Source organism: Canis lupus, chromosome 18, assembly GCF_011100685.1.
Source record: "Canis lupus familiaris isolate Mischka breed German Shepherd chromosome 18, alternate assembly UU_Cfam_GSD_1.0, whole genome shotgun sequence".
Taxonomy (NCBI): Eukaryota; Metazoa; Chordata; class Mammalia; order Carnivora; family Canidae; genus Canis; species Canis lupus.
In genome coordinates this window covers 42,424,353-42,437,773 of record NC_049239.1, presented here as the reverse complement: position 1 = coordinate 42,437,773, position 13,421 = coordinate 42,424,353, and the positions used below count along the sequence as shown (strand labels likewise).

The 13,421-nt window shown below is 45.1% G+C and overlaps 1 protein-coding gene and 1 non-coding gene across 2 annotated transcripts in view; one reads left to right on the top strand and one right to left on the bottom strand.

Annotated features, from left to right (window-relative positions):
• Positions 1-7,029: 7,029 nt before the first annotated feature.
• On the top strand, positions 7,030-7,139 carry LOC119864353. The gene has a single exon (XR_005373735.1). It is a non-coding gene; the product is annotated as a U6 spliceosomal RNA (small nuclear RNA).
• A 211-nt stretch (positions 7,140-7,350) lies between these two features.
• Positions 7,351-13,421, bottom strand: part of AGBL2 (ATP/GTP binding protein like 2) — a 42,913-nt gene continuing 36,842 nt past the window's right edge. The window contains 3 exon segments of the mRNA XM_038563272.1: positions 7,351-8,401; positions 10,525-10,614; positions 13,051-13,158. Of these exon segments, the coding sequence (XP_038419200.1) occupies positions 8,234-8,401; positions 10,525-10,614; positions 13,051-13,158 (366 nt within the window). The 3' untranslated portion in view covers positions 7,351-8,233.

The following is a 13,421-nucleotide window of genomic DNA, read 5'->3' as shown; positions in this document are numbered from 1 at the left end:
GGTGGCAGCCCCTTCAAAGCTGGCTCCTTTATCCTGTGACATACCTCCTACTTTTGTTTTTTTTTAAGTACTTTCTTACTTTTTGGCATAATACAATGTTCCAGGCTCCTCATCTCATATCTATAATGCCCCAGAACTGGAATCAGCCATTTCTCTCTCTCTGAAAAAAAAAAAGAAAAAGAAAAGAAAAAGAAATACCTTGATTCCTTTTAGAGGGGAATGGTAACAGATCTCAGGGCAAAATGTGCTTATTGCTAATGGAGTGGAATTGATTTTAGGCCCTTTTATTTTATTTTATTTTATTTTTTTAAATTTTTATTTCTTTATGATAGTCACAGAGAGAGAGAGGCAGAGACACAGGCAGAGGGAGAAGCAGGCTCCATGCACCGGGAGCCCGACGTGGGATTCGATCCCGGGTCTCCAGGATCGTGCCCTGGGCCAAAGGCAGGCGCCAAACCGCTGCGCCACCCAGGGATCCCGATTTTAGGCCCTTTTAGCAGACAGAGCTGGATATACATGCATAGGTGTATATAAACTATGAATATACTTACCTATACATATGCTGGAAATCATGAGTCTATGCTGATGTCTCCAGTTCCAATCCACTGTCACAGTTTTTCTTGTTTCCCTCCATTAAATACATGTTTCTTCTTCCACATTGAGAACCCCCCCCCCCTTTTTTTTTAAGATTTTATTTATTTATTCATGAGAGAGGCAGAGACACAGGCAGAGGGAGAAGCAGGCTCCATGCAGGGAGCCTGACATGGGACTGGGACTCAATCCCAGGTCTCCAGGATCATGCCCTGGGCGGAAGGCGGCGCTAAACTGCTGAGCCACCCAGAACCCTGACTCAACATCAACTCCTGTATTCATTTGCTCAATCATGTAACAGATCTGCAAGAGTTTCAGAATCATTCTGCTAAGACCAGCACATATACAAACCTACTAAGGATCGTTCAGAACTTGCTTGAACTTTCCTTCCCACCTCCACCCCACCAAAGCCTGGCTTCTTCACCACACCTTCTAGGAAGACTGTTTGCTGGGAGGGTGATCCAGTTAACAGGGAGGGGCAGAGCACTCAGGAACCAAAGGGTAGGAAATAGCCCTGCAAAGGGGAGGCTGAGGGAGGGACACCTGGGTGGCTCAGTGGTGTGGCGTCTGCCTTCAGTTCAGGTGATCCCAGGGTCCTGGGATCGAGTCCCAGGAGCCTGCTCCTCCCTCTGCCTATGTCTGTGCCTCTCTCTGTGTTTCTCATGAATAAATAAAATATTAAAAGCGGGGGGCATTGAGGGAACATCAGTTTCAGAAGCAGAAAGTGAATTTCAGAGGCTGGAGGGGATGACTGAGGAGTGGCCCCAGTTCACTTGAGGGCATGTTTCCTGCAGCATCTTGGCAGCCTGGGCGCGGAGGAGAGGGGCCAGATGGCTGGGATGGCTAGACCGATCCGCCTGGGAACTACCAGGTGGGTGCGGCAGAAGGACGGAGATGGAGGACGCTGGGGTGCTGGCAAGAGAGCGCTTGACATATGTGCCCTGCAGTCTGGGCTGAATGGGGAGGAAGTGAAGCCAGGAGGGAGAAAGGAGAGCCCCTGGGGGGTTCTGCGCTGGGCTGCGGAGGACTTTATTGAAGTCACTTCTGGTCACCACATCCCACCGTCTAGGAATAGCCGGTTCCGGGACTGGGGGGAGAGGCGGCTCAGACCAAATCTGGCCGCGGCAGAGATGGGAGGGGCTGGACTTTGAGCCCCCCCAGAGCCTTTGTTTCCCCCAAGGAGCAGAGGCTGAGGGACAAGACCAGCCTGGCCCCAGCTGACGAGGGAGGCCACCTTGGCCTGATCCTCAGCCCCGAGGAGGTCCGAATAAATGTGATTTTGTGAAAGTAAAGAGACCTTGGAGATTATTTCATCAGGACAACACAGTTGCTTCACTCTTAAGGGCAGGACAGAGGGGGATCCCTGGGTGGCTCAGTGGCTGAGCATCTGCCTTCAGCCCGGGGTGTGATCCTGGAGTCCTGGGATCGAGTCCCACAGGGGGCTCCCTGCATGGAGCCTGCTTCTCCCTCTTCCTGTGTCTCTGCCTCCCTCTCTCTCCCCATGTCTCTCATGATTAAATACATAAAATCTTAAAAAAAAAGGGGGGGTGCAGGAGAGAGGGACACCTGGGAGGCTCAGCAGCTGAGCATCTATCTTTGGCTCAGGGCGTGGTCTGGGGGTCCTGGATTGAGTCCCACATCAGGCTCCCTGCATGGCGCCTGCTTCTCTCTTTGCCTGTGTCTCTGCCTCTGTGTGTCTCTCATGAATAGATAAAATCTTTTAAAAAAAAAAGGGGGGGGGGCTGTGAAGCAGCTGACCCCCCGCCCCCACCAGCCTGGATGGGGTTCAGACCCAGGGGCTTTAAGTTGTTGCCTCTGATTAGCCCAGGACCATGCTCTGAAGTTCACAGAGCGTCTTCCCGCCTGGCTCGTTTTAGTGCAGGACCAGTCTTGGTTTTCTAGTTGGTTTGTACCTGGGTTTGAAGATGTCCAGGCTTCCCTGCCTTCTCCGCAGCTCCCGCCTCACTGCTGCCTGGGGCTTGCTTTCTGATGGATGAATTGGTGGGAAGAGCGCATATTTTCTGGAAGAAGTATCCCGGGGAGTCCGAATTTCCAAGTAGCATTATTTCTTTCTATATTCATAGGGATCTTCCTTTCTTTTGACCCTTGTTAAGCCAGCATTACACTGGACGTGTGGTGTATGCTTTGTCACCAGAGCTTCATCTGCAGACGTACGAATTAAAGCAATGCTTTACTAAAAAAAATAAATAAAGCAATGCTTTTCTAAACCCAGTTTTACAAGGAAGCTTGTTTCTTGCAGACCACCTAACTCAGCTGCACGAAGTTAAGTTAGTTGGAACCCACTTAAAGTAGAAAATTAATTCAGAGCTTCCTTTTATTATTTTAATTTTATTTTTTTAAAGATTTTATTTGAAAGAGAGAGGGAGAGCATAGAGGGAGAGAGGGAGAAGCAGACTCCCCATGAACAGAGAGCCGATGTGAGACTCGACCCCAGGACCCTGAGATCATGACCTGAGCTGAAGGCAGATGCTCAACTGACTGAGTCACCCAGGGGCCCCCAGAGCTTCCTTTTAGTTCATCAGGCAGCACCAAGGTGAGGAAAAGGGAACAAAGATGATGGGCCTTAGCAAGCATCAATAGAGAGGAGCTTATCTTCCTTAGGAATATTCCACTAAGAAATAGAAAGGTCCCTGATGGGAAGCAGCTCAGCTAAAGCTAGCCATGCCTTACAGTTTGCTTTTGTACTTTAGAGGACAGAGTAGGCTTTGTGGAGTCAAAGCATCCTGGGCAGAAGGTGCCAAGTCTCTGTGCTCTGGAAACATCTCTGCTATTCTAGGTAATGAAAGCAGAACTAGTCTGAGAACAGCCTGGAAAACCAGAAGTAGCAATTCTATTTCTGTAAAGCAGAGCCTTTTGTGTGGGATGTTTCCTGAGAGCTGGGATCAAAATTGGTGACGTCACTAAACCAGAGATCACTGGTATCAGAGTGGCCAGGTACCAGGAGATCTCCAAAATTCTTGCACTTTTTAAATGACAAGTGGGAAAATAAAAACCACCTAGAATTTTAAGAAGCCTCTATGTTCATACTGAGTTCCTAGAGCTAATGTTCCATCAGAAACTTAAGGGGAATGCTTATTGTCATCACCTTACCTGTTTGGACTCGTTTCTACCACTTCCAAGAGCTGCTGTCACCTCTCCAAAGATAGAAAGGAGTACTGACACAGGACCTTAGTTGTGACCACGTGGTCCCAAAAGTAAGACTTCTTTTTTTTTTTTTTTAAGATTTTATTTATTTATTCATTAGAGACACACAAAGAGAGAGAGAGAGAGGCAGAGCGATAAGCAGGTTCCATGCAGGGACCCCAACGTGGGACTTGATCCCGGGACTCCAGGATCATGCCCTGGGCCGAAGGTGGTGCTAAACTGCTGAGCCACCCAGGGATCCCCAGCCAAAAGTAAGACTTCTAAAGAAAACATGTTCACCTGAAATAATCTTGAATCTTAAAACATGCTATTAGTGACTATGCATTTAATTTATAAAGGAAACAGTATACGGGATCCCTGGGTGGCGCAGCGGTTTGGCGCCTGCCTTTGGCCCAGGGCGCGATCCTGGAGACCCGGGATCGAATCCCACATCGGGCTTCCGGTGCATGGAGCCTGCTTCTCCTTCTGCCTATGTCTCTGCCTCTCTCTTTCTCTCTCTGTGACTATCATAAATAAATAAAAATTAAAAAAAATAATAAAAATAAAATAAAAGTTTAAATTACATTATTTTTCCCTTAAAGACATATATATACACATATATATGTATGAAGGCGGCGCTAAACTGCTGAGCCACCCAGGCTGCCCAAAATGCTCTTTTTTCTACTTTTCCCTGATTCCATTCTCATGATTCACTCTTAGTGACCAAGATGTTGGGATCCCTAGGTGGCTCAGCGGTTTAGCGCCTGCCTTCGGCCCAGGACATGACCCGGAGTCCTGGATTGAGTCCGGCTTCGGGCTCCCTGCATGGGGCTTGCTTCTCCCTCTGCCTGTGTCTCTGCCTCTCTCTGTGTATCTCTCATGAATAAATAAATAAATTTTTTTTTTAATTTTTATTTATGATAGTTACAGAGAGAGAGAGAGAGAGAGAGAGGCAGAGACACAGGCAGAGGGAGAAGCAGGCTCCATGCACCGGGAGCCCGATGTGGGATTCGATCCCGGGTCTCCAGGATCACGCCCTGGGCCAAAGGCAGGCGCCAAACCGCTGCGCCACCAGGGATCCCAATAAAATCTTTTTTTATATATATAATTTATCCTCCCTGTCCTCACTTTTTTTAAAATTTTTATTTATTTATGATAGTCACACAGAGAGAGAGAGAGAGAGACAGAGAGAGGCAGAGACACAGGCAGAGGGAGAAGCAGGCTCCATGCACCAGGAGCCCGACGTGGGATTTGATCCCGGGTCTCCAGGATCGCGCCCCGGGCCAAAGGCAAGCGCTAAACTGCTGCGCCACCCAGGGATCCCCTAAATAAAATCTTTTTTAAAAATGCTTTGGGTGGTTTGTTCTCCAGCGTGAGATTTATTTATTTTTTATTGATTTTTATTTATTTTTAAGATTTTATTTTATTTACTCATGAGAGAGACAGAGCGAGCGAAAGGCAGAGGGAGAAGCAGGCTCCACTCAAGGAGCCCGACGCCGGACTCGATCCCGAGTCTCCAGGATCAGGCCCTGGGCTGCAGGCAGGCGCTAAACCGCTGCGCCAAACTGCTGCGCCCCTGGGGCTGCCCCCCCCCCCCTTTTTTTTAAGATTTTATTTTCAGTGTGAGATTTATTATGTCCACACAGAATCAATGATCTTTGTCATTTTAAAGCTTCCAGCTAGGGTCAGCCCTCGAAGCCTCCTCCCGATCGCACACTGAGAAATGACGGGCACACTGGCTGCTAGACGCTGCAACATGCAAACGGCCGATGGGGCACTTCTTGCCTCTCCTCTAAAGAAAACAAATAGCTGCTCCTTTGCAGGCCTGTGAGCTGAGCCGGCTCAAACTCCAACTGCACAGCCATGTGGGATTACCGGATGTGGAGGCTGTGCCTGAAGGCAAGGGTTCTCTCCTTTTTCTTCTTGTATATTTTATTAGATTTCGATTTGCCAACATACAGCATAACACCCAGTGTTCTCTCCTTTTTGCCCCTTCCATACCTTAGCATCCAAACCACATCTCTCAGGAATCTTTCCCCCTTCCCCCACCTCAGGAAGATTTTTACTTTCAAAAAGTACTTATTGGGGCACCTGGGTAGATCAGTCCCTTTGGCATCTAACTCTTGATTTTGGCTCAGGTAACAATCTAGGGGTCATGAGATCGAGCCCTGTGTTGCACTCTGTGCTTAGCTCAGAGTGGGCTGGAGATTCTCTCTCCTCTCCTCTTCCCCCGCTCTGTCAGCCCCTCTCCTCCTGTGCATGAGCGTTCTCTCTCAAATAAATAAAATCTCTTTTTAAAAAAGTACTTTAAAAAATCTGATAACCCCACAGATCTTGATTGCTTAAGCAGTCAAAATTTCATGCCATCACTCCCAGTAGTCTAATGGGTGAAGTACAATAACTGTATTATGATTCTTTTCTATACATTGTCATCAACTCCCTATCACCAACCATCTCAGATCATAAAATCCTCAGTATTGAATATAAAAGGGCATGTTTTATGAAACAGAAATCTCATACCTTTGGGGAAAAAAATCTGATCACATTCTGATTTTTTTACAGATTGGCTTATTTTATTTTTTAAGATTTTACTTACTTATTTTAGAGAAAGAGAGAACATGAGTAGGGGAAGAAGCAGACGGAGAGGGACAAGTAGACTCGTAGCTGAGCATGGACATGGATACGGGGCTCAATCCCAACCACCCTGAGATCATGACCTGAGCTGAAATCAAGAGTCAGATGCTTAACTGACTGAACCACCCAGGTGGCCCCATATATGATTTTTTTTTAAACATTTTTTTAATTTATTTATGATAGTCATACAGAGAGAGAGAGAGGCAGAGACACAACAGGCAGAGGGAGAAGCAGGCTCCATGCACCGGGAGCCTGATGTGGGATTCGATCCCGGGTCTCCAGGATCGCGCCCTGGGCCAAAGGCAGGCGCCAAACCGCTGCGCCACCCAGGGATCCCCTGATTTTTTTATTCCAAAAATATCATCACACTGGGTGCTTTTTATAAACTTTCTCCAAAATTACTTGAAACAAAAAAAAAGACAAAAAAAGACAGTATTTCTGAACAACTTTCTTTTTTCTTTTTTTTTTTTTTTTTCTGAACAACTTTCAAACAAAGGTTTGCCCTCAGCAGTTTATAACTGTTTGGGAATTTGTCCTTGAAGATATCCTCTTAGGGACAAAAGGTGAGGTTTTAGCTGTGTGCTCTCTACTTAAAATGCTGAGTTTTAAGCTGTGAGTTTAGGTTTTAGGGTGTGAGTAAGGTATGGAATAGGAAGGCAGATGCTCACATTGGCAGCACAAATACTAACGTGGGTACAGATACTGAGAGGATTTGGCATGGCCCCCTGTGCAAGGAAGACATGAAAATTTGTGAAGCGTTCCAAATTAGAAATCAAACCAAACAACTGAAAAGGAACTCGGGCAGATATTCCCCTTAAAAAGACTCACACAGTGTGTAAGGAGGGGGGTGGGGTGGGCAGTATATAGGAACTCTCAGTCCTGTCCCCTCAAGTTCCCGGTAAATCTAAACTGTTCTCAAAATAAAACCTATTAATTACAAACACACACATACACACACACAAAATAGCACAGATACTGGAATTGTAATAAAATTTGTGGTTCTGATTATTAGTCATCCAGGTGATTGGTGGCTGAAGGAGTTTACAAGTGGTCATAAAAAACACATGAAACAGGAAACTTTCAATCCAATGTGATAGGAAGAGGGGAAAGTCAAAACAGGAGACCTGGGATGAGCTAGAGTGACTTTCTTCAACATGACTCCAGCATGTTGATGTAAAAGGCTGCTGCCAGCAGGCTACACTTGATGCTTGCAAGAGATCTAAAAATATAAAGTACCTGTTCACTTAAAGTTACAAGATTAACCAATCAAAGGAAGCAACTGGCTACTGAGACAGAATTTTAATCAATGGGTTAAAAATGTATGTAACTGTGTTGAACATAATATATGTAATCCTGAATTCCAGCTAATACATGTATTGTTTTCTCTATGTGATAATCCTCAGCACCAGCAAACTTGATAAATCATTGACTAGCCATTTGTTGCTAGAAAGCTTTGACACAAGATTGCTTTTGTAACGTAGCACACTCCCATATTATGTTTAGAATGGAATTTGAGCTCTTAAAATTGATTTGCACTAATTTTAGAGAGAATATTTATTGGTTAAAATGAGGTATATCTGTGCTGTAGGTTCATGAGTACACATTTCAATTTCTGATAAAGGAAGCTTTTCTATACATCATTATAAAATTTTACTTTGTGAAAAGAGCAATCTAATTCATGAGATATGCATCCTAAGGGCATGCACACAATGTAAGCACATAGCATAAGGTCAGCGTGCGATGAACACACAACACAGTATGTCTCGAGTCAATGAAGCTCCCAATCATACAACTCCTCTCATTACAAAATGTATCTAACCCAAAATAGGCCAAGGAAGCACCTGTGTGGCACGGCCAAGGCACCCTAGGGGTATGTGTATATGTGCAAGGATGGGTACACCGTCATGGTGGCGCGACCTCTCTTTGTGGCAGGATATCTGTTCCTGGACCAGAGTGGCTTCATATCTGGAGCTGGCTCTTGGCTGGAGTTTGTGCTTCTCTTTGGACAGCACGACACTGTGAATCTCGGCCTCTGTGTCAGTGCAAACAAGATAGAAAGGTTGAATCGCTTTAGGTTGCAATTTCTAAATTTTTTTTTTTTAAGATTTTATTTATTTATTCATGAGAGACACAGAATGAGAGAGAGGCAGAGACACAGGCAGAGGGAGAAGCAGGCTCCATGCACGGAGCCCAATGTGGGACTCGATCCTGGGATTCCAGGATCACGACCTAGGCCGAAGGCAGGCACTAAACCGCTGAGCCACACAGGTGTCCCTCAATTTCTAAAGTTACAGTCAGAGTTGGAGTTGGTTTTACAAGGAGTTAGTGAGAAGTATTTGCATTTTCCCCCAAATACCAAAATACAAAGTAGTTAATGTTGCACCAGGGCAGAGGTGAATCAAGTATTTGCCCAAGTCCTTTGGAGAGCTGAAAAAAGGTCCTTAATTGCCCTGAGCTCAACGACTGCTTTCATAAGCCATCTAGAGACATTACACAAAGAGAAGAACCTGATCTGTCAAGATAGGAGACTGCCCCACTGTTTGTGACTCTGATTAAGCCTGTGAGTTAAATGCTTATGTCTCAGCTAGAAAAACATTCTGCCAGAAATGGTAAGAAAATGGAGGTAAAGTAAGAAAGCCTGGATGGAGGAGAGAGGAGAGAGGAGGAGAGAGGAGGAGGGAGGAGGGTAGGGGAGAGGGGAAGAGGGGAAGAGGGGAAGAGGGGAAGAGTTGGGGAAGAGGGGAAGAGGGGAAGAGGGGAAGAGGGGAAGAGGGGAAGAGGGGAAGAGGGGAAGGGAAGGGAAGGGAAGGGAAGGGAAGGGAAGGGAAGGGAAGGGAAGGGAAGGGAAGGGAAGGGAAGAGAAAAGCCTGAATGGCATTTACCTGCTACACTGGGTTTCACTGAATCCCTGGTTACATGTTACAGCCTAACCAGCAGCTTTCAACTGTGGGATGTGGCTTCCTGCAGTGAATGCCAAAGAGGCAAGGGGGCAGTTTGTGGCTCCCCTGCCTGGCAGGACAGAACTCCATTTTTTTTTTTTTTTAAGATTCTATTTATTTATTCATGAGAGACACCGCAGAGAAGAGCGGCAGAGACACAGGCAGAGGGAGGTGCAGGCTCCCTGTGGGGAGCCCGATGCAGGACTGGATCCCAGGACCTGGGGATCACGCCCTGAGCCAAAGGGAGATGGTCAACCACTGAGGCACTCAGGTGCCCCCAGAAATCCTCTTTGATTTGAATTTACCTACACCTCTCTTCCCACTGCTCTCCAGGCTCTGTTATGCCACAGTGACTGGACTATGTCTCACCACCCCTCCTAGAGGGTGGCTGCCTTAAGGGAGGGATCAGGTCTTCCAGTCCTCAAGTGGTCCCGCATCTCATAGGATCTCTATAAGATACTGTGGGGTAAATGGGAGCACAGTCTGAGAAGTCCCAAACAACAGCCTTGGGAAAACAGCAGGGACCTCCCCTTGGGACAGCTGTCCATTTTCTATCTAGTGTAGCCATATAAGTCTGATGGTTCTCAATCTTTGTTCACCCTGGGTGCCTGTGAGCAGCACCCTCCCATAGATGTACCCAGGGCTATTTGACATAACAGCTTACTAGCTGTTTCTCCACCTCTTTTTCCTCCTTCTCAGGAAAGAATATGCAAGTGCAAGTGTGCAAGAGAGATAGTTATTAGAGGGGACAAATACTAACTCATTCTAACTTATTCCTCTAAAAAAGCAAATCATTCACAAACCTCGGTATTGAACGATCACTGGTAATACTGCGTGTGAGGCACACCTCATGCCTGATGGTGGCACCCCCGTTTGTTGTTAACATCTCCTAGGGTTGAGAACCACCACATTATTCACTATCACTGTTTCCTCAACTGTTGCCATGGAGTTACAAAATAATAGCCACCTACCAAATGTTTGTTAAAATAAAAACTAAATTCTCCAGGGCAAGCTTTGAGCCCTAGGTGGGATTTCTCCCATCTTGTGGCCCCTTGTGGATTGTATCCCTTGGTGGTCAGGTGGCTTAGACGTTCACCTGAGTGAATGAATTCTAGAAGGTGAAAGTGTGGATCGCTACCTCTCCAAACCATGTCATATACTTAAAAGCCAAATCAAATTAGTGGCTGGCATATATGTATACATAGTAGTGAAATACCTGCATTCCCTCTCTATTCTTCGTCAGAATCAAGGAGGTCATTTTTGATGGGTCCAGGGAGGTGCCCTTGTCTCTTCCACGTAGCTGTGACTGAGATAAACAAACACAATCTCACTAAAGCTTCCACTTGCACAAGTGTGATTACATAGAATATACAGTGAGGGTTCTTTTATTCCTGCATGTTAGATCATTACATAGGATACAGATAGAGAGGCAAAATGCAAATGAATGATAATTTGAAGAAAAGAAGGAAACTGATATTTATGGAGTGCCTATCATTTGCCAGGCATGTTACACACAGTTTCACATCTAATTTTCTCAACAACCTTTGTGATGTATGTATTATCACCCAAATATTTTAGATGTAGAAACTGAGTCCCAGAGTTCAGTAACTCATGGAAAATGATAGGCTGGAATCTGAACTCAAGATAGACTTGAAAGCTGTGCTCTTGCTACTATCACACTAGACACCAAATGGCCCTCAATGTGGAGCAGTGCTCTGTGGGGATTCCTCAGTGTAACACAGTGGGACCTCATTATATCACTGTTAACCACAGGGTAGCATTTTGCATGAGAAGGGCTTATTTTGTACCATATACACTAAAAGTTATCTACTACTATACCAAAACTTATTTTAAAAGATTTTTTAAGTTTATTTTTTTCTTTTTGGTAATCTTTATACCCAACATGGGTCTTGAAATCACACAGAGATCAAGAGTTCCATGCTCTTCTGAGTCAACCTAGCTCCCCACCAAAACATATTATTATTTTTAAAGAGATTTTATTTATTTATTTGACATAGAGAGAGACAGAGAGAGAGAGGGGAGTGAGTGTGTACAGGAAGGCAGAGGGAGAAGCAGGCTCCCTGCTGATCAAGGAGCCCAATGCAGGGCTCAATCCCAGGACCCCAGGATCATGACCTGAGCCGAAGGCACATGTTTAACTGAATGGGTGCCACCCAGGTACCCCCAAAACTTATTTTTAGACATAAAAAAAAACCAAAAGGGGGGCATCTGAGTGGCTCAGTCAGTCAAGCGTCCAATTCTTGATTTCAGCTTGGGTCATGATCTCAGAGTCATGAGATCTGGCCCCAGGTTGTTGGGCTCTACATTCAGCAGGAGTCTGCCTGATATTCTCTCTCTCTCCTCTCCCTCTCCCCTGGGTTGCTCTCTCTCAATCTAAAATAAATAAATATATCTTTTAAAAGAAAGGATTTTATAGCCACATAATTCCAAAGTACTAAAAAATGGACTGGGCGTCTTTCCTCTGTGCTCCTACTTCATCCTACTATGTGATGTAATTTCCTGCATCCTTATTAAAATTCCCAGTAGACTTTAAGGTCCCTAAGGCAGAGATAGTGTTTTGTTCAATGTTACATTCTCAGCAGGCAGCAGAGTGTGTGGCATGTAGTGGCTACACAGTTCAATTTGTTGAATGGAGGGATGGACAGATGATGGAGCAGCCTGTTCTTATGTTCTAGGTATAGAATCAAATCACCAATATTTATTGCCAGACTAGTAATGTCTAATCCAAAGCAATGTCAATGTCCTCAGTAATTTTAATGTTCCTTTGCTCCTGGTGGCACAGACAGGTAAGGGTGACCTAGAGGCCTATTGTATTCTTCAGCCTGTGGGAGAGACATGCTAATTGGAAAAATCAGAGAATCTGCCACAAGGAGTCAAAGATGGAACAGAATAGAGACCAGAAATAAACTCATGTATATACCATCCATTAATTTTTTTACAAAAGAGTCAACATACACAATGGGGAAAAGATGGTCTCTTCCATAAATGGTATTGGGGAAAAACTAGATATCTACATATAAAAGAATGAAATCATACCCCTGGCTTATACCAACACTAATGCCAACTCAAAATGGCTTAAAAACTTAAACTTAGGGAACCCTGGGTGGCACAGCGGTTTAGCGCCTGCCTTTGGCCCAGGGCGCGATCCTGGAGACCCGGGATCAAATCCCACATTGGGCTCCCAGTGCATGGAGCCTGCTTCTCCCTCTGCCTATGTCTCTGCCTCTCTCTCTCTCTCTGTGTGACTATCATAAATAAATTAAAAAAAAAAAAAAAAAAAAAACTTAAACTTAAGACCCCAAACCATAAAACTCCTAGAAAAAAACATAGAAGCTGGAGGGCATTATGCTTAGTAAAGGAAGCCCAAGAGAGAAAGACAACTGCTGCATGGTATCACTTATGTGTGGAGCCTAAAAAAAGGTCAAACTCATAGATACAGAGAGTAGAATGGTGGTTGCTGGAGAGTGGAGGAAATAGGGAGGAGATGATAAAAGGGCATAAAAGGGGAAAAAAGGTAACTACATGAGGTGGAGGATGTGTTAATTCACCAGAGGTATACTAGGTAGATGTGTTAATTCACTCAGTGCTGGGAACCCTCTCATGGTGTGTAAATATATCAAATATCATGTTGTACACTTTAAGTATATTACCCAAAAAATGTTTTGATAAATTTTCCATGAATGAGTTTTTTTTAAAAAAAAAGGGCAAGCAAAACTACTACCTCATTCAACCTTGGTTTTTCATTTTGCATCATGGAAGAACTGGCGTTCTCTGAATTTCTGAAAAAGGTAGGCTGTTTTTGCAGAGTAGAAGCAAACCCTGCCCTTTCCTGGAAGAATTGAGTACAAAGAGAATATTTTTCAATTGATCTACTGTAATTAATCTACTCATAATTGACCCAATTCACTTCTGTTAACACTTCCACGTCTGAAAGCAAGCATTTTCATCTTTAGGAAGCAGGGAGCATGATGTGGGGGTGGCGGCTGGGAGGAGACTGGAAAGGAGCCCGGCATCCTCATACTGGACGAGGCCTGACACCTCAGCCACGTGGGAACCCTGGACTGGCTCCAGCCACCACTTCTCCAGTACCAC